Source organism: Piliocolobus tephrosceles, chromosome 20 (assembly GCF_002776525.5).
Source record: "Piliocolobus tephrosceles isolate RC106 chromosome 20, ASM277652v3, whole genome shotgun sequence".
NCBI classification, from domain to species: domain Eukaryota; kingdom Metazoa; phylum Chordata; class Mammalia; order Primates; family Cercopithecidae; genus Piliocolobus; species Piliocolobus tephrosceles.
The window spans coordinates 9454197-9474411 of NC_045453.1; the positions used below are offsets into that span (position 1 = coordinate 9454197).

Genomic DNA, 20215 nt, shown 5'->3' on the forward strand with positions numbered 1-20215 from the left:
AGAATAGTCAAAGTGTAAGCAACCCAAGTGTCTATCATTGGGTAAAAGCAAAATGTGGTATGCACATACAACAGCTTTAAAAGGAAGGAAATTCTAACACATGCTACAGTATGGGTGAACCTGGAGGACACAATGCTAACTGAAACAAACCAGTCACAAAAGGACGAATACTGTACTCATATGAGATACCCATTAGAATAGTCAAATTCCTACAGAGAAAGTAGAATGGAACTGGTTTCCAGGGACTGGGGAAATGGGAGAATGAGGAGTTATTTTTAATGGGTACAGAGTTTCAATTTTATAAGATCATGAAGTTCTGAAAAATGCATGGTGGTGATGGCTGCAGAACAAAGTGAATGCACTTAATGCTACTGAACTATACACTTAAGTGTTGAAATGATAAACTTTGTTAGATATATTTTACTAAAATTTAAAAAACAATTTTTGTTTTTTTTTTGAGACTGAGTCTCTCTGTCACCCAGGCTGGAGTGCAGTGGTGTGATGATCACAGTTCACTGCAGCCTCTACCTCCTGGGCTTAAGCGAGCCTCCCACCTCAGCCTTCAAAGAGTTGGGACTACAGGCGTGCACCACCATGCCTGGCTAATTTTTTTTTTTCTTTTCTTTCTTTCTTTTTTTTTTTTCTTGTAGAAATGGGGTCTCCCTGTGTAGCCCAGGCTAGTCGTGAGCTCCTGGGTTCAAGTGATCCTCCTGTCTTGGCCTCCCAAACTGCTGGGATTACAGGCATGAACCACCATGCCAGGCCCTTAAAAATATTTTTAATTTAGCTGGGTGTGGTGGCTCATACCTGTAATCCCAGCACTTTGGAAGGCTAAGGCAGGCAGATTGCCTGAGCTCAGTAATTCAAGACCACCCTGGGCAACACGGTGAAACCCCATGTCTACTAAAATACAAAAAATTAGCCAGGTGTGGTGGCACACACCTGTAATCCCATCTACTCTCAGAGGCTGAGGCATGAGAATCACTTGAACCTGGGAGGCAGAGGCTGCAGTGAACTGAGATGGTGCCACTGCACTCTAGCCTGGGCAACAGAGTGAGACTCTGTCTCCAAAATAAAATAAATAAACAAATAATATGTTTAATTTAAAAAAGAATGGGCTGGGCATGGTGGCTCATGCCTGTAATCCCAGGACTTTGGGGGGCTGAGGCAGGTAGATCACCTGAGGTCGGGTGTTCGAGACCAGCCTGGCCAAACATGGTGAAACCCCGTCTCTACTAAAAATACAAAAAAAAATTACCCAGATGTGGTGGTGGGCGCCTGTAATTCCAGCTACTCAGGAGGCTGAGGCAGGAGAATCACTGGAACCTGGGAGGTGGAGGTTGCAGTGAGCCGAGATCATGCCACTGCACTCCAGCTTGGGCAACAAGAATGAGACTCTTTCTCAAACAACAACAACAAAAAGAACTTTTGAGTCCAGTTTTCTGCATCTTCAGTGCCCTCACCAACTCTCACCTAAATGACTTTAGTAGACTTTTAACTAGTCCCCCATTCTGATCCAGTCCCCCAAATAGCAGCAAGCATGATCCTTCTAAGATGCAAACCTGATGGCTTCCCCTACCCCTGGGATAAGAAGCTCTTCGGCATGATTTTCCCGTGCTTCCCCTCTGGTGGCTTCATTCCTTACCATTAGCCCACACGGTTTCATTTCCCTGAATGTTCTCTCCCACCTTCACCTCCCTCTTTTCCTTCTAATCTCTTCCTTCAGAGTTTAGCCTTCCCTAATCCCCCCAGATCAGGTTCCCCATTATATATCTTCACCAGGAGGAGACCTGGCAGAGTGAAAACTTACCTTTAGGCCAAAGGCTAGTCATTCTTCCTTCGTTCCATGACAGATTCATTAGTTTGTCTTCTGAACTACATGCTAGCAGGGAGTCTGTAAAAGAGGTTTTGTAACAATGGTACACTTCCAAACAAGTCAGTTTGGAAGCTCTTGGCCCCCTGAAGTTTCCCTGAAAATCAGTAATATGAGGCAGATTGATTACCAGGAGAAAAGGCATACAATTTGATTTGACACATATACACAGGAGTCTTCAGAATGAAGACCCAGCTCCCCAACTCCCCAGTAAGGTACAGAAGCCTCTTTTTTTTAGACGGAGTTTTGCTCTTGTTGCCCAAGTTGGAGTGCAATGGCACAATCTTGGCTCACTGCAACCTCCGTCTCCCAGGTTCAAGCGATTCTCCTGCCTCAGCCTCCTGAGTAGCTGGGATTACAGGTGCACGCCACCATGTTTGGCTAATTTTTTGTAAGTTTAGTAGAGATGGGGTTTCTCCATGTTGGTCAGGCTGGTCTCGAACTCCTAACCTCAGGTGATCCACCTGCCTCGGCCTCCCAAAGTGCTGGCATTACAGGTGTGAGCCACTGCACCCAGCCAGGTACACAAGTTTCTGTACTATCTTGAGGTTACAAAAAGAATGGGGACTTGGATCCTGGTAGAACAGGTTATGGGAAGGGGGAGCACAGGAATTTTATTGAGGGACAACAAATGATTATTAGGAAGAATGATTGGATGAGAAACAGAAGTTAACTTGTAAATAGTTATCTTTGGAATTTAAATTATTTTTGGAGACAGTCACTACCTTGAAAAAGGATCTGTTCTGATGTGGTTACACTGTCTTATCTTCTGCAATAGAAAGTGAGATAACAGGGAAAGGAACAAGAACTCTTCTCCTTGGTGGGTCAGTCATATGTTTTTTTTTTTTTTTTTTGAGACGGAGTCTTGCTCTGCTGCCCAGGCTGGAGTGCAGTGGCCGGATCTCAGCTCACTGCAAGCTCCGCCTTTCGGGTTCACGCCATTCTCCTGTCTCAGCCTCCCGAGTCCCGAGTAGCTGGGACTACAGGCGCCCGCCACCTCACCCGGCTAGTTTTTTGTATTTTCTGTTGGAGACGGGGTTTCACCGTATTAGCCAGGATGGTCTCGATCTCCTGACCTCGTGATCCGCCCATCTCGGCCTCCCAAAGTGCTGGGACTACAAGCTTGAGCCACCGCGCCCGGCCGGGTCAGTCATATCTTTATGTAGATAGGGGAAAAGTCTCTTCCAGCCCTCGATCTCTAAAGGTTTTCAATTTCAGATATTCATTATGGTAGGCACAGTGGCTCATACCTGTAATCCCAACACACTAGGAGGCTGAGATGGGAGGATTGCTTGAGCCCAGGAGTTCAAGACCAGCCTAGGCAACATAGTGAGACCCTGTCTCTACAGAAAATTTAAAAAAAAAAAAGAAAAAAGAAAAAACATGGCAGGGCATGGTGGCTAATGCCTGTAATCCCAGCCCTTTGGGAGGCCAAAGCAGGCAGATCACTTGAGGTCAGGAATTTTGAGACCAGCCTGGACAAGATGGCAAAACCCCATCTCTACTGAAAAATACAAAAATTAGCCAGGTGTGGTGGCACGCACCTGTAATCCCAGCTTCTGGGGAGACTGAGTCAATAGAACTGGTTGAACCTGGGAGGCGGAGGTTGCAGTGAGCTGAGATCATGCCACTGCACTCCAGCTTGGGCGACAGAGTGAGACTCTGTCTCAAAAAATAATAATAATAATCAAAATAAATAAATAAATAAACTTAGCCAGGTGTGGTGGCATGTGCCTGTGCCTGTAGCTCCAGCTACTTGGGAAGCTGAGGTGGGAAGATAGTCTGAGCCCAGGAGATCAAAGCTGCAGTGAGCCCTGATCATGCCACTGCATTTGAGCATGGGCAACAGAGCGAGACCCTGTCTCAGAAACTAAACTAAAATAGTCATTATATGAGGGAGCCATTTTTTGGGGCAAAATATTTTGATTTCCTTCAACTGGCTAAGCTTTACCATTTCATATGGGAGGGAAACTGGATCAGAAAAGAGGCAGGGCTGAAAAGAACAAGACCCATGGGGAAACTTAGGACAAAAGGTGTGCACCCATACAACGTCTGCGGCCCTTCCACCAGTTCCAGACAGTAATGTGATCGCAGTATGTTTCACCTTGGGGGTCCAGCCCCACTTAATCTACTGAAACAACATCAGGGTAGGCTTGGGGTGGAAAACAGCAGCTATGGTATTCTGGAAAAGCTCTCTAGGAGGTTCTTTTTTTTGTTTGTTTTTTGTTGTTTTTGAGACCAAGTCTTGCTCTGTTGCCAAGGCTGGAGTACAATGGCGTGATCTTGGCTCACTGCAACCTCCGCCTCCAAGGTTCAGACAATTCTCATGCCTCGAGCCTCCTGAGAAGCTGAGATTACGGGTCCCCACCACCACACCTGGCTATTTTTTTTTTGTATTTTTAGTACTGACAGGGTTTCAACCGTGTTGGCTAGGCTGGTCTTGAACTCCTGACCTGAAGTGATCCACCCACCTCGGCCTTCCAAAGTACTGGGATTACAGGAGTGAGCCACTGCGCCTGGCCTCCCTAGGAGGTTCTATTACTCACGAAAAGTGAAGAATTATAGGTGAATGTTGATAGGTATGCAAAAGATGCTCTGACCTCTGATACTCTTTAAGCTTTAAACAGTTAAGAGCACAGATTTTGGAGTCAGACACGCCCAGGTCCAGATACATTACTTGCCTCTATAAATCCACTGTCCAGAGGCTGGGTGAGGTGGCTCATGCCTGTAATCCTAGCACTTTGGGAGTCCAAGATGGGCGGATTGCCTGAGCTGAGGAGTTCGAGACCAGCCCGGGTAACATGGTGAAACCCCCCTCTCTACTAAAATACAAAAAAAATCAGTGGACCGTGGTGGCGGGCGCCTATAATCCCAGCTATGTGGGAGGCTGAGGCACGAGAATCGCTTGAACCTGAGAGGTGGAGGTTGCAGTGAGCGGAGACCGTGCCGTCTCAAAAAAAAAATCCACTGTCCAGAAGGGATGTGCCTTGGTCTCTGGACTTACCAACACAGTGCGCCTGGCACCACCTGGAGGGCTTGTTCAAACATCGGAAGGAGCCCCATCCACAGGGGTTCTGAGTCAGAAGTGTGGAATGGGGGCCGAGAACCTGCCGCCCTATCCAGTTCCCAGGCGATGCGGCCGCTGCTGCTCTGGAAGCTCCTTTTGTGAAGCACTGACGCAGCACATGGTGAGGACGCTGTATGTGAACACTCAGCTATCCTGACACCTAACCCAAGTCTTGTATTTGCCGCTCAGGAGTCCCCGGTTGGGTCCACATGGCTATACGGCTTCAGAAACTCATTTCCTCTTTTGGGGTCTCAGGGCTCTCGTGTGCCAAAAGAGTGTGCTGAGCAAGATGAAATGCTTAGTTATTACAGAAGAGTTGGCCGGGCGCAGTGGCTCAAGCCTGTAATCCCAGCACTTTGGGAGGCCGAGACGGGCGGATCACGAGGTCAGGAGATCGAGACCATCCTGGCTAACACGGTGAAACCCCGTCTCTACTAAAAATACAAAAAAACTAGCCGGGCGATGTGGCGGGCGCCTGTAGTCCCAGCTACTCCGGAGGCTGAGGCAGGAGAATGGCGTGGACCCGGAAGGCGGAGCTTGCAGTGAGCTGAGATCCGCCACTGCACTCCAGCCCAGGCAACAGAGCAAGACTCCGTCTCAAAAAAAAACAAAAACAAACAAACAAACAAAAAAAACATAAGAGTTAACATCTTGAACAAGGCCCTACAGAACTGGCAGGGTTAGGGGAGAAAATAAACGGGCTAAATCCTGCGGGGCAACCTGGGGCTACCCTGGAGCAAGGTCTGGGCTCAGCCGGCGTGTAGGTCGCAAGGAAAAGTAGAGCCTCTCCTCCCCCACTCGCTGCTCGAGGGGCAGCTGTGGCCGACTGGGCGACGCTGACGTCCAGCCTCGGTTTTCCCCTACCTCCTCGGTCTCCACAGCGCCTCCTGGCGCCCATGTCACCGTTCTACCAAGATTGTCCCTTCCCTCACACCGTACCGCGAGCCTGGCAGAGGCTGACGTCATTTCCGCCACGAGTAGCGCGCTTGCGCCAAGGCGATGGTTGCTCTTTCACGCGGACGGCTGCGTGGCTGCCGATTGGCTGCGTGAGCACGTCGGCGAGAGGTCGCACGACACTATACCGCCCCTCCCTTCGCGGCGCCTGTTCTGTAGAGCTAGCGGAGCCGGGTAGCTTGGCGAGGTGAGGGGAACCGCAGCGCGCCGCAGGACCGGACCGCTTAGCCTGCAGCCGACCCGCCCGTGACCCGCGACCCTAGACCCCGACTCCCTTTGGCTCAGCCCGCGCGCCCCAGGCCCGGCCCGGGCGGCGCGACGGGAGGATGAGCGGCGGGCGGCGGAAGGAGGAGCCGCCTCAGCCGCAGCTGGCTAACGGGGCCCTCAAAGTCTCCGTCTGGAGCAAGGTTCTGCGGAGCGACGCGGCCTGGGAGGACAAGGTACCGTGGAGCCCGAACAGGGCGCGGGCGCGAGGAGCCGGCTGGGACTCGGGGAACGGGAAGACTGGCCTGGGCCTGCCCTCGCCCCCGTTCCGGCGCTATCGAGTAGGGCAGTGGGGCGGGTGGCCCAAGGGTGTCAGAACAAACTTGGCGGGCACTGGGCGGACAGCTGGGCTTGAAGCTCCCCGAAGGGTGGCCTAAGGCTGAAGCCCCCTCGTTATGCGGAATTGACGAGGAGCGGGGAGAGGCTTTGTCATCCGCGGGCAGGGCTTGTGCCTGAACGGGGAAAGGGAGCTGAATTCGATTCGCCCTCTGCCTTTTATGTGCAGTAGGGTTTTGAGTAAGTTACTTGTCTCTTTCGAATTAACTAGCACAAACTAACACTAACAGACTTCTACTGAGAATGCTTTCTACATGCCAGGTGCTCTCCTTGCGGAATCTAAGTCAGAGTAGCTCTGAAGTGGGGGTACTGTGGTGCGTTAAAGCCGTTTGCACATAGTGAGGCTCGCTAATCTTGAGCTGTTGTTGCCTGTTGAATGAAAAGGACCGAATACTTTGATAAGCATGAGTCAAGAGGGGAGACTGAGACCACCCACTGGGTGAGTGTGAGGTGTCGGGGTAGAGAAATGCCACCAAATACGTTCGAGAATTGGTTGGGACTTCAGGACGTTCTTACTCGTCCCATTCGGAGGATGCTTCGTAACTCTGCTCCATGATCTGGAATGGGTAATCACAAACTGCTTGATTCCAGGTAGTTTGGAAACAGTATTATATTTGCAGTCATTTCTTTGGTTTTCTGGGCTGCTGAAGTGGGATTTTCCTTCCTGAAGTTCCTGTAAGGGGGGATGGGAGGCACTTCCAGAAGGTGCCCTTGCTCTGCCCCCAGCCCTGCCCAACTCTTGCAAAACCTGCAGTCTCTAATCTGCTGTGTCATTTCTTTCTTTTCTTGTATAAGGACTGGTTTCTGGAATTCAGGGCAGATCAGAAACCTGAGTCGTCTTCTGTGTTCTTCCATGAAATTTAAATATGCTGGCACCTGACTCTCGCATTTTTGCTTCTAATCCATATGTGCGGCCAGTAGCACGATTACTATCACAATCATTTCATTACAGGTCATATTATATATGCAGCTCTAGAATTTTAATTTAGAGCATAGATTCTGGAAGTGATCGCTTAATGATGTCTAAATGTATCATTTCTGCCACATTTTAGTATAAGTAAGAGGTGAAGCAGGAAGCACATACCGTTGCCTTTGGGGGAAACAAATTTCCTGGATGTGTTTAGCAGAAAGGTTTAATATTCCCCCCTCTGGCTGTACTGTGGCATCCACCCCCAGATAATTCTTGCATTTTCTGTCTTTTCTACAGGATGAATTTTTAGATGTGATCTACTGGTTCCGACAGATCATTGCTGTGGTCCTGGGTGTCATTTGGGGAGTGTTACCATTACGAGGTTTCTTGGGAATAGCAGGGTAAGTCTTGGGTATCTTACATTTTCATGGTATCATTCCTTTTTAAATAGAGGCTTTTTTTTCCTGTTATAGGAAAGGCCATTGCTGCTCTGGAGCTGTGTGTGTGTGTGTGATGAATAGAGCAAAGCAGCGGCCCTGCAGTGGCACTCCTGGGTCTGATGCACCACTCCTCAGGAGCATCTCAGGTCAGGCAGGTTACCTTCCTGCCTTCCTGAAGGCTGGGCCAGTCCATTCATTCATGGGTCTAAAGTGACCTCCTGCAAGAGGCTATCACATTACTTGTTGGTGGCATGCCCTCTAATTCTGCTGTGACCTTTGTTCCCGTGCAAGTTTGGGAAGTAGGAACTTCTGTATTTGACGACCATTTCCCTTGTGCCTGGCGCTATCCTTAATGTGCTAAACCTTGGCTTTGGCAGAAATTATTTCAGGTCCCTTCATTTTGTTTTTTGGAGATAGGGCCCCACTTTATCGTCCAGGTGGGAGCACAGTGGCACCATCACGGCTGACTGCAGCCTTGACCTCCTGGACTCAAATGATTTTCCTGCCTCAGCCTCCTAGGTAACTGGAACTACAGGCATGAGCCACAACACTTGGCTGATTTTTAAAAATTTTGTAGAGACAAGGTTTCTCTACATTGCCCAGGCTGGTCTTGAACTCCTGGGCTCAAGTGATCCTCCTTCCTTGGCCTCTCAAAGTGTTGGGATTACAGGCATGAGTCAAAATGTCTGGCATAGGTCCCTCTTTTTTTTTTTTTTTTTTTTTTTTGACGGAGTCTTGCTCTGGCGCCTAGGCAGGAGTGCACTGGCATGATCTCGGCTCACTGCAACTTCCACCTCTCAGGTTCAAGCAATTCTCCTGCCTCAGACTCCCAAGTAGCTGGGACTACAGGTGCCCACCAACATGCCCGGCTTATTTTTTTTGTATTTTTAGTAGAGACGGTTTCGCCATGTTGGCTGGGCTGGTCTTTAACTCCTGACCTCAGGTGATCCGCCTACCTTGGCCTCCCAAAGTGCTGGGATTACAGGTGTGAGCCACCGTGCCTAGCTCATTGCTGTTCCTAGCCCCGTAATTGATGGTGAGCTGAGAGCAGGAACAGTCATCTTCACATCTGCATCTCGTAGCAGTAACAGACAGTGGACATCCAGAAATGGTCTCCCACGGGGAGTTGTACGGGGTATGCTCTTGCCTGCTCAACTAGGCTGAAGCAGCAGCTTCACGTGGGTTTCTCCCATAGCCTCCCCCTAGCTGGAGCTACCTGGAGGCCCATGTCAGGTCCTGTTTGGGACAGCTCAGCAGCCATTCTGTCTTACTTCAAGGGGCTTTGGAGAACTATATAATACACACACACACACTATATACTTGTATATGGAGTTTCACGGTTGCCCAGGCTGGAGTGCAGTGGAATAATTTTGGCTCACTGCAACCTCTCTGCCTCTGGGTTCAAGCAGTTCTCCTGCCTCAGCCTCCTGAACACCTGGGATTACAGGTGCCCACCACAATGCCCTGCTAGTTTTTGTATTTTTAATAGAGACAGGGTTTCATCCTGTTGGCCAGGCTGTTCTCGAACTCCTGACCACAAGTGATCCACCTACCTCAGCCTCCCAAAGTGCTGGGATAACAGGCGTGAGCCACCATGCCCGGCCCCAAGTTCTGAGTCTTCTAATCTTACAGTTTATGTTTGGTACTTGTTCTCTCTTGCTCTAGATTCTGCCTGATCAATGCAGGAGTCCTGTACCTCTACTTCAGCAATTATCTACAGATTGATGAGGAAGAATATGGCGGCACGTGGGAGCTCACGAAAGAAGGGTTTATGACCTCTTTTGCCTTGTTCATGGTATGTGTAGCTGATAGTTTTACAACAGGTACTGTTCATTTCATGAGGTGTCACTTACAGGAGGGGACCCCACTGATTGAGTTACACTATGTGAACAGGGTGCTGTTTTTCTAAAGGCTTCTGAGGCTTAGGGCCATGGCCTGTGTTGAGCCACATCCCAGAAGATGTGGTCTGAAATACTGTACAGTCCCCTGTAACGTGTAAATCCAGGGCCCATCGTCAGCTTCTACATCTGATTCTCAACCCTGGCTACATATTAGAAACTAGGAGGGCTGAGCACGGTGGCTCAGGTCTGTAATCTCAGCATTTTGGGAGGCCAGGGCAGGCAGATTACCTGAGGTCAGGAGTTCAAAATCAGCCTGGCCAACATGGTGAAATCCCATCTCTACTAAAAATACAAAAAATTAGTTGGGCGTGGTGGCGGGCACCTGTAATCCCAGCTACTTGGGAGGCCAAGGCATGAGAATCACTTGAACCTGGGAGGCAGAGGTTGCAGCAAGCTGAAATCACACCATCGCATTCCAGCCTGGGCAACAAGAGGGAAACTCCACCTCCAAAAATAAACTAGGAAATATTTTTCATGATAACTAAAACGTACAAACAATCCAAATGACCATCACTTGATGAATGGATAGGATAATATATATCCATACAGTAGAATGTTATTTGGTCTTAAAAAGGAATGAAGTGGCCGGGCACGGTGGCTCACACCTGTAATCTCAGCACTTTGGGAGGCTGAGGCGAGTGGATCACAAGGTCAGGAGATTGAGACTATCGTGGCTAACAAGGTGAAACCCTGTCTCTACTAAAAAAATTAGCCGGGCATGGTGGTGGGTGCCCGTAGTCCCAGCTACTGGGGAGGCTGAGACAGGAGAATGGTGTGAACCCGGGAGGCGGAGCTTGCAGTGAGCTGAGATCCGGCAACTGCACTCCAGCCTGGGAGACAGAGCAAGACTATCTCAAAAAAAAAAAAAAAAAAAGGAATGAAGTACCGATACATGCTGTATAACATGGATGAACCTTGAAACATCATGCTAAGTGGAAGAATCCAGACACAAAAGACCACATATTGTGTGATTCTATATGCAAAATCTCCCAGTGAGCAAATCCATTGAGGCAAAAAGTATATTAGTGCTTGCCAGTGGCTGGGAGGAGGGGAGGGAGAGTAGCTGATAAAGGAAACAGGCTCTTTCTGGAGTAATGTTTTGAAATCAGTGGTGATGTTTGCACACCTGTGCCCATACAGAAAACTTCTGAACTGTATACTATTATTTTTTTTGACACAGGGTCTCACCCTTTCACCCAGGCTGGAGTGCAGTGGCCAGTGGCACAATCTTGGCTTACTGCAGACTCCGCCTCCTGGGCTCAAGTGATCCTTCCACCTCAGTCTCCCCAGTAGTTGGGACTACAGGCGTGAGCCACCATGCCTGGATAGTTTTTGTGTTTTTAAGTAGAAATGGGGTTTCATTATGTTGGCCAGGCTGGTCTCAAACTTCTGACCTCAAGTGATCTGCCTGCTTCCGCCTCCCAAAGTACTGGGATTACAGGCGTGAGCCACCACGCCCAGCCCATTTTTTTTTGAGACAGAGTCTTGCTCTGTCGCCCAGGCTGGAGTATAGTGGCCGGATCTCAGCTAGCTGCAAGCTCCGCCTCCCGGGTTTACGCCATTCTCCTGCCTCAGCCTCCCGAGTAGCTGGGACTACAGGCGCCCGCCACCTCTCCCAGCTAGTTTTTTGTATTTTTTTTTAATAGAGACGGGGTTTCACCGTGTTAGCCAGGATGGTCTTGATCTGACCTTGTGATCCGCCTGTCTCGGCCTCCCAAAGTGCTGGGATTACAGGCTTGAGCCACTGCGCCCGGCCCGTTTTTTTAAAAATTATACTCATGGCCTGGCATGGTGGCTCATGCCTGTAATTACAGCACTATAGGAGGCTGAGGCAGGCAGACTGCTTGAGTCCAGGAGTTTGAGACCAGCCTGGGCAATATGGTGAAACCCATCTCTACAGGGGGAAAAAAAATAGCCAGGACTGGTGGTGTGTACCTGTTGAGTCCCAGCAGGATTCAAAAAAAAAAAAAAAAAAAAAAAAAAAACCTTATGTGTCCAGACTCTAATCCAAACCAATAAAATCTTCTGAGAGGTATTGCTGGGGCATCTATATGTTTTTTAAAGAACCAGGAGATTACAATGGGTAGCCAAGGTTTGAGAATCCCTGCTTTGATATGCAGCTGACAAATTATGATGGTATTTTCACACTGGTAGTTGCAGCACCTGCTAGCAGGGTAGTATGCTTTACTTGAATCATTTCCACCTCTGTATCTCAATTCCCTGGGCCTGGGGTTGCCATTTGGTAGGGGAGGAGCTTATCAGGAGTTCCTTTGCAAGTGCAGGTGGGCAGTCCCGGGCTCTGTTAGTAACAGTGTGATTTCAGTGAAATTTTTTTTTTTTTTTTTTTTTTTTTGAGACGGAGTCTCGCTCTATCGCCCGGGCTGGAGTGCAGTGGCCAGATCTCAGCTCATCCGCCTCCCGGGTTTATGCCATTCTCCTGCCTCAGCCTCCCGAGTAGCTGGGACTACAGGTGCCCGCCACCTCGCCCGGCTAGATTTTTGTAGTTTTTAGTAGAGACGGGGTTTCACCGTGTTAGCCAGGATGGTCTCGATCTCCTGACCTCGTGATCCGCCCGTCTCGGCCTCCCAAATTGCTGGGATTACAGGCTTGAGCCACCGTGCCCGGCAATTTCAGTGAAATTTTAACTTAGACTCCCCAAGCCGATTGTGCAATGGATAGCCCCGGGAGAGTGCCCCGTGTTTACATTCTCATCTGGCATTTTTGTTTTGTGGAATCAGGGCCTGTGTTAACCCAGGTGACCTATGAACAGTGCTTGTCTCCTCACTAGGTCATCTGGATCATCTTTTACACTGCCATTCATTATGACTGATGGTGTACAGCTCCCAGCTGATCCCTACCCAGTCCAAAGGACCCTCTTGATTACAGCACAGGAACTTGATCGTTGGGGAACCCCAGCCCCTTGGAACTTGGAAGACCCCTGTTTCCTGGACTGCGAATCAGTGTGTTGGGCATCAGTGTTTTCTGCAAGGGTTGTGACCTGAAACTTTTTAAAAACCACCCACCTTTGGAGAAGCATTTCTGAATTTATCCGTCACCAACCATTTCTTCTTGGATACCGTCAAGTAACAGCTGTTTGCCAAGTGGAGCTGTCATTTAATTTGATGCGCCTCTGGATTCAGATGAAACATTAAATTGTCTTCCTCGATTCTCCATCAGGTGTACAGTTTTTAAACTATCAGTGGCATTTCAAGTCTTCTGAAACAGCATGACTGTATGTGTGTGGTCCATAGCACAGTACAGGCAGCATCTAATAAGTTTCCATTGTAGAATGTTTTCAGATACTTGAATAAATCAAATCTTTAATTGAGAACCTGTTGATGATACCTAATAAAGCCTTTCCCACCCCACCTGTAGCTTGGGAACCCAGTAGGAACACTCGAGGTGGTACCTCCCACCCCTATCCCTCTTTCTTCCTCTCCGTGCTCCCTTAGCAGATCCAGCAGACCTCTTTCTCTTTATGGGGGCAGCAGGGAAATCAAGGGCTGGATTTGGTGTAGGCTGTGGCCTCAGTCTTGGCATTGTGGAGAGAGGGCTTAGCACCTTCTGATGCCCCTGCCCAGCACTGAGGTGCCTGGCCTCACTGCAGTGTGCTAGACTTAAGAGGTGTTATTTTGTATTTGGCCACAAGATGGCAAGGCCAGTGTGCTAGGGAATGGTAAGCCATAAAATGAAATAGAGATCTGAAAGCTAGGCTGGGTGCGGTCGCTTACACCTGTAATTCCAGCACTTTGGGAGGCCAAGGTGGGTGGATCACCTGAGGTCAGGAGTTCGAAACCAGCCTGGACAACATGGTGAAACCCCATCTCTATTAAAAATACAAAAAAATTAGCCAGGCATAGTGGTGTGCACCTGTAATCCCAGCTACTCTGGAGGCTGAGGCAGGAGAATTGTTTGAATCCAGGAGATGGAGGTTGCACTGCGCTGAGATCACACCATTGCACTCCAGCCTGGGCAACAGAGCAAGACTCCATCTCAGAAAAAAAAGAGCTGGGGCTGTTGTCCTCAATGGGGGACATTTTGAGGACTTAGACTGTCAGAAGTCTTTCTCTTTGCTCTGGAGGTCACGTAGAGGCTGGAGCACCTACGACCTGCTGCTATGGTAAGACATCATCTCAGTTTTCCTTTCCCTTCTAGGCCACAGTCCTATCTTCTGAGGTACGGTGGTGGTCTCAACGAGACTTGTAAATTTCCTGAAAATGATTTTCTCACAGAAGCTAGGGGTTGTTTCTACCTTGTGGGTGGGGCCTGGTTAACGGGAGGATGTAGAACGGGGCTCAGCAGGCAGGGCATCCAGATGGTACTGGAAACAAACTCAAGAACTGACTAGGTCAGACCCCCAGGAGGCTTACTCTCTTTTTGGAACCCTGGCCCTGGTCCCAGCTTCTCTGCATTTGGACTAGAGGTCGCAGGTGGGATCATGGCACTGGGAGGAGGTAGGTGACTTCTTAGGGCCAAGAGAGGAAAGAGCAAGGGTGTAGGTGGGACCCTGGATGCACCTCTGTGTCCCAGTCCTCCCTCACTGAGTGCACAGCCTCGCCTCTGGGGTGTTCAGGTGGCTGGGCTGAATTGGGGTTCTAGGTGTGCAGTCTTGGTTTCCCTTTCGGCCTCTCTTTTGGGCCTAGGCATCATCCAAAGAGACAGCCTCCTCATTCAGGCTGATGTAGGAGCTGAGGGACTCCCGGAGACCCTCACTGAGAAGAGACTCCTCCCCTGTGGCAACTTCAGAAAACAGGAGGGAGCTGTGGACAAAGGAAGAGAATTGGGTCAAGGAGCCTATTCCTCCTCCCTGCACTCACTACACACAAAAATGCACTGTTCTCAAAACCCCTCACTCCTGATGAGGACCTCATGGGGCTCCCCTGTTCCCTATCAGATCAGCTTCCCCAGCCCCACCTGCCGAGCCTGGGCTGTGCTCCAGGAGTTGAGTCAGTGTGCCCTGGCTTCAGCTGCCAGGTGTCCCTGAGTGTGACAGGTACATTCGGGTTGTGGTTCCCAGGGGTGAGTCCTAACTCTTGGTCCTGCTTTCATGTTTCCAGGAGTCCCCGACTTTACCTGTCCAGCTCTTTCCAGTTGAGTGGTGTCCTCTGTACAGTCACAGGTAGGGGTATATCCTTGCTAGGGAGCGGGCCAGCCCTCTGCAGGACACAGGGCTCCTTGAGGAGGCAGCAGATGTCATCCGCCAGCTCTGAGGAAGAGACCTCCATCTCTGACATGGCCGACTCCACCCTCCTTCTCCCCAACAGCCCTCATCCTGACAGCCCTCCACACTTGGCAGGAGGGGGCATGGTTACAAAAGAGTGACAGGACATGAGCCCCAAGCTGTTGGTTTCATGGAGACAGATGCAGTCGAAGGTCTTTCTGGGCTAACTTTTGGGAGACAATCACTGTATGATTTAGGGTGAGTTCATGGACCTCTTGAGCTCAAGTTTCCGGTTAGGAAATTGCTTTGGGAAGAAGAAAGCGAAGGAATGCTCAGTCTGCTACTGTCCACTCCCGCATGGAGTGACCTGCAGAAAACCCCTGAGCTTTCACAAGAGTGCTCTTCCCTCTCTGCCCCTGACGCTGTGCCCAGTGACTGCATCTTCCAGTGTCTGTTGAAGGACCGGCATCAGGAAGTACTAAGGAGAGTCAGGATTGAATCCCACACAGCAGCAGCTCTGGATCCAGTTCCTGTGGAGAGAACTCCACCTGCTGCCAGGGGCTTTGAATCAGAACCACAGTGGTAGGCAAGGTACTGACCTGAGCCTACACAGGAGGTATGTGGCTTTTCTGCTAGGGCACGAGGTGAAGACAAGGCTCTCAGCCTGCATTTCTTGGCATGGGGACTGGTGTGAAAATAGGGGAGGCCTCTCTTCTGTCGGTCTGAAGACTCCATAGCAGGTAAAATATCCGAGGACACCACTGCCTGCTCCTCCCTGCAGACTATCCCAGCCTACTCCTGGGGGCAGGGAAAGGCCATACCAGAGTAATGGTCCACCAGGGCCTGGAGTGAGGGGAAGGTGAGGCGCGGTGAGATGTACAGCCAGCCATTGTCAAGGCGCTGGATCCTGTAGTGTCTGATTCGGTCCCAGGATGCAGGGCGGCTGAGGCGGACTGACAGGGAGTAAGAGCCTGAGGAGAAAGGGGTCCAGGGGTGGCGCTGAGGCCCTGCTGGGACTCAGCCCCACCCCAGTTGGGAAACGAAGATAGGCAACATGGCCATGGGGCCCCGGCAGAAGGGAAGTGTCTTGGGCAGAAGCAGGACAAAGACTTGCTCTCTCGGGCATCAATAACATGTTCATAATAGATGGGGGTCTTGTGAAGGTGAAATCAAATCACACACAGAGCCCTCAGTTCAGGGTCTGGCACCGTGTGAATGAACATTCAGCGTTGGCTGTTCTTACAAAGACTCAGGTGGCAGATGGGTTAGGATGCAAAAACACTATCAAGATGCTGGCAAGGAAGTGGAGAAGTAGGACCTCCCACCCTGCTGTTGGAAGAGAAATTAGTACAAGCCATCTTGGAAATAGTTTGGCATTAACTAGATGAGCTGAACATGGACGTACCTTACAACCCAGCAGTTCTACCCAGGCACATTACCTCAGAAGCACACAGGTAAGAATATGCACAGCAGCATTGTTTGTAAAAGTCAAAAACGGGCCAGGTGTGGTGGCTCACGCCTGTAATCCCAGCACTTAGGGAGGCCGAGGCGGGCGGATCACAAGGTCAGGAGATTGAGACCATCCTGGCTAACACGATGAAACCCCGTCTCTATGAAAAAATACAAAAAATTATCCGGGCGTGGTGGCGGGCGCCTGTAGTCCCAGCTACTCAGGAGGATGAAGCAGGAGAATGGCATGAACCCGGGAGGCGGAGCTTGCAGCGAGCCGAGATCACACCACTGCATTCCAGCCTGGGCGACAGAGGGAGACTCCATCTCAAAACAAAACAAAACAAAAGTCAAAAACTGCCAACAACCCATTTGTGCTCAAGAGTAGAACTATGGATTATAGAGTGTAGTACTATACAGCAGTTAAAATTAATAACTGCTACTTATATAGGCATAAGGAAATCTTGGAAATAAGCAGAAAAACATTACAGAGCATACATTCAGCCTGATTCTATTTAAAGTTCAAAGACAGCCAACTGACATTATATGTTGCACAGGCACACACGGCAAAGCTCTGAAGAAAAGCAACTGTATGATTAACACAGTGCAGCATGAGAGGGGGCTACGAAGGGCTTGTTAGGTAATTTCAGCTGGCAAGTAGGCACATGGATGTCAGTTTTATTACTGCTCCTTAACCTATATGTATACATTACATACACTGATGCATGTGACAGAGTTTTGCCAGTTTTGCATGTTTCATTTTTTCATTTTGTGTGTGTGTGTGTGTGTAGACAAAAGTCTCCTTCTGTCGCCCAGGCTGGAGTGCAGTGGCGCAATCTCGGCTCACTGCAACCTCTGCCTCCCAGGTTGAAGCGATTCTCCTGCCTCAGCCTCCCGAGTAGCTGGGACTACAGGCGCCCACCACCATGCCTGGCTAATTTTTTGTATTTTTAGTAGAGATGGGGTTTCACCATATTTGCCAGGCTGGTCTGGAACTCCTGACCTTGTGATCCACCTGCCTCGAGATTACAGGTGTGAGCCACTGCGCCCAGCCAGATTTTAATTTATTTTTAGAGCCATGCTCTCGCTCTCTTGCCCGGATGGCGTGCAGTGGCATGATGACGGCACCCGGGCTCAAACAATCCTACTGCCTCAGCCTCCTGAGTAGCTGGGATTACAGGCATGAGCCACTGTGCCTGGCCATATAAGCACATTTAAAATATTGAAACAGGCTGGGCACAGTGGCTCACCCCAGTAATCTCAGTTCGAGACCAGCCTGGCCAACGTGATGAACCCCGTCTCTACTAAAATACCAAAGATAGCTGGGTGTGGTGGCACACACCTGTAGTCCCAACTACTCGGAAGGCTGAGGCAGGAGAATCACTTGAACCCAGGAGGTGGAGGTTGCAGTGAGCTGAGATTGTGCCACTGCACTCCAGCCTTGGCAACAGAGCAAGACTCCATCTCAAATAAATAAATAAACAAACAAACAAACCAAGGCCAGTGACAGGCATGGTGGTTCACGCCTGTAATCCCAACACTTTGGGAGGTCGAGGTGGGCAGATCACCTGAGGTCAGGAGTTTGAGAACAGCCTGGTCAAGATGGCGAAACCATGTCTCTACTAAAAATACAAAAAAAAAAAAAAAAAAAAAAATTAGCCAGGTGTGGTGGCGTGCACCTGTAGTCCCAGTTACTTGGGAGGCTGAGGCAGGAGAATTGCTTGAACCCAGGAGACAGAGGTTGCAGTGAGCCAAGATTGCACCACTGCACTCCAGCCTGGGCAACACAGCAAGACTCCCTCTCAATTAAAAAAAAAAAAAAGGCCGGGTGCAGTGGCTCATGCCTGTAATCCCAGCACTTCGGGAGGCTGAGGTGGGCGGATCACAAGGTCAGGAGAGCGAGACCATCCTGGCTAACACGGTGAAACCCCATCTCCACTAAAAATTCAAAAAATTAGCCGGGCGTGGTGGTGGGCACCTGTAGTCCCAGCTGCTGGGAGGTTAAGGCAGGAGAATGGTGTGAACCCAGGAGGCGGAGCTTGCAGTGAGCCAGAATCATGCCACTGCACTCCAGCCTGGGTGAGAGAGCAAGACTCCGTCTCAAAATAAATAAATAAATAAAAATAATAAAATAAATAAAATAAAAACAAGGCCAGGCAGGCAGAGTGGCTCAAACCTGTAGTCCCAGCTACTCAGAAGGCTGAGGCAGGGGGATCACTTGAGCCCGGGAGGCAAAGGTCGCAGTAAGCCAAGATTGTGTCATCCAGTCTGGATGACAGAGTGAGACCCTGTATCAAAAAAAAAAAATTAAAGGCTAAAAGTAAAAAGATGGAAAAAAGTATTCAGACAACCATAAGTAAGCTACAATGGCTTATTCTTGAACCTGGGAGCGGGAGGTTGCAGTGAGCCAAGATCATGCCACTGCACTCCAGTCTGGGAGACAGAGCGAGATTCCACCTCAATAAAAAATAAATAAAAACAAGGCTGGGCGTGGTGGCTCATGCCTGTAATCCGAGTACTTTGGGAGGCTGAGGCGGGCAAATCACGAGATCAAGAGTTCAAGACCGGCCGGGCGCGGTGGCTCAAGCCTGTAATCCCAGCACTTTGGGAGGCCGAGACGGGTGGATCACGAGGTCAGGAGATCGAGACCATCCTGATCTACACGGTGAAACCCCGTCTCTACTAAAAAATACAAAAAACTAGCCGGGCGAGATGGCAGGCGCCTGTAGTCCCAGCTACTCGGGAGGCTGAGGCAGGAGAATGGCGTGAACCTGGGAGGCGGAGTTTGCAGTGAGCCGAGATCGCGCCACTGCACTCCAGCCTGGGCAACAGAGCTAGACTCCATCTCAAAAAAAAAAAAAAAAAGAGTTCAAGACCAGCCTGACTAACACGGTGAAACCCCGTCTCTACTAAAAATACAAAAATTAGCTGGGCGTGGTGGTGGGCGCCTGTAATCCCAGCTACTCAGAAGCTGAGGCAGGAGAATCATTTGAACCTGGGAGGCAGAAGTTGCAGAGAGCCAAGACCTCGCCACTGCACTCCAGCTTGGGCAACAGAGTGAGACTCCGTCTCAAAAAAAATAGATAAAATAAAGAAGATATAGAAGAATATAATTTGAGAGACCTTTGAAAAGTATGGCAAGATTAAAACCATAGAAGTTATGGAAGACAGGCAGAGTGGAAAAAAGGATTTGCTTTTGTAACTTTGGATAATCAAGATACAGTTGATAAAACTGTTCGGAAATATCACTTTTTTTTTTTCTTTGAGACAGAGTCTCGGACTGTCGACCAGGCTGGAGTGCAGTGGTGCAATCTAGGTTTACTGCACCCTCTGCCTCCCAGGTTCAAGGGATTCTCCTGCCTCAGCCTCCTGAGTAGCTGGGATTACAGGCGCCTACCACCACGCCCAGCTAATTTTTGCATTTTTAGTAGAGATGGGGTTTCACTGTGTTGCTCAGGCTGGTCTTGAACTCCTGACCTCATGATCTGCCCGCCTAGGCCTCCCAAAGTGTTGGGATTACAGTGCCACGTTTTATGTCAAATCAAATTGGTTGATTGCATTATTCAAGTCTTCTATATCCCTATTGTTTGAGCCACTGCACCCAGCCAGAAATACTACACTGTTAATTGGCATAATTGTGAAGTGAAAAAGGTCCTTACTAAACAAGAGATGTAGTCTGCTGTATGGCAAAGTGGTCGTGGAGGTGGACCTGGCAATTTTATAGGTCACAGAGGAAACTTGGAGGTGGTAGAGGTAATTTTGACCGTGGTGGAAACTTTGGTGGAAGAGAAGGCTGTGGTGGTGGAGGTGGCGGCAGAGGTAGTTACGGAGGAGGTGATGGGGTGGAGGTGGCGGCAGCA

At 49.6% G+C, this 20215-nt stretch overlaps 2 protein-coding genes and 1 long non-coding RNA gene across 5 annotated transcripts in view; 1 reads left to right on the plus strand and 2 right to left on the minus strand.

Annotated features, from left to right (window-relative positions):
* LOC116418556 overlaps window positions 1-5359 on the minus strand; it is a 128887-nt gene extending 123528 nt beyond the window's left edge. For both annotated transcript variants that reach the window (XR_004228644.1, XR_004228645.1), the window contains exons 1-2: window positions 4878-5359; window positions 1811-1894 (exon numbers count right to left, since the gene is read on the minus strand). This is a non-coding gene — a long non-coding RNA (uncharacterized LOC116418556). The remainder of the gene's footprint in view (window positions 1-1810; window positions 1895-4877) is intronic.
* Window positions 5360-5935: 576 nt separating this feature from the next.
* Window positions 5936-13076, plus strand: RAB5IF (RAB5 interacting factor). Of its 2 annotated transcripts, XM_023220579.1 has the most exons (4): window positions 5936-6334; window positions 7702-7805; window positions 9510-9639; window positions 12534-13076. In XM_023220579.1, exons 1-4 carry the CDS (start codon window positions 6221-6223, stop codon window positions 12573-12575), a joined length of 390 nt encoding a protein of 129 aa, XP_023076347.1. In that variant the 5' UTR covers window positions 5936-6220; the 3' UTR covers window positions 12576-13076. The 2 variants fall into 2 exon arrangements, with proteins under 2 accessions (XP_023076347.1, XP_023076348.1); XM_023220580.1 differs by lacking the exon at window positions 9510-9639.
* Window positions 13038-20215, minus strand: part of SLA2 (Src like adaptor 2) — a 33118-nt gene continuing 25940 nt past the window's right edge. The window contains exons 6-8 of the mRNA XM_026455274.2: window positions 15728-15877; window positions 14819-14951; window positions 13038-14505 (exon numbers count right to left, since the gene is read on the minus strand). Coding sequence (XP_026311059.1) covers window positions 14385-14505; window positions 14819-14951; window positions 15728-15877 — 404 coding nt within the window. The 3' untranslated portion in view covers window positions 13038-14384. The remainder of the gene's footprint in view (window positions 14506-14818; window positions 14952-15727; window positions 15878-20215) is intronic.

What these genes read in the sequence shown, in the direction of transcription:
- RAB5IF (XM_023220580.1), top strand. Translation starts at nt 6,221, where the DNA reads ATGAGCGGCGGGCGGCGGAAGGAGGAGCCGCCTCAGCCGCAGCTGGCT. An exon ending in ACGCGGCCTGGGAGGACAAG is followed by an intron (nt 6,335 to 7,701) that starts GTACCGTGGAGC and finishes TCTTTTCTACAG; the next exon opens with GATGAATTTTTAGATGTGAT. An exon ending in GGTTTCTTGGGAATAGCAGG is followed by an intron (nt 7,806 to 12,533) that starts GTAAGTCTTGGG and finishes TCTCCTCACTAG; the next exon opens with GTCATCTGGATCATCTTTTA.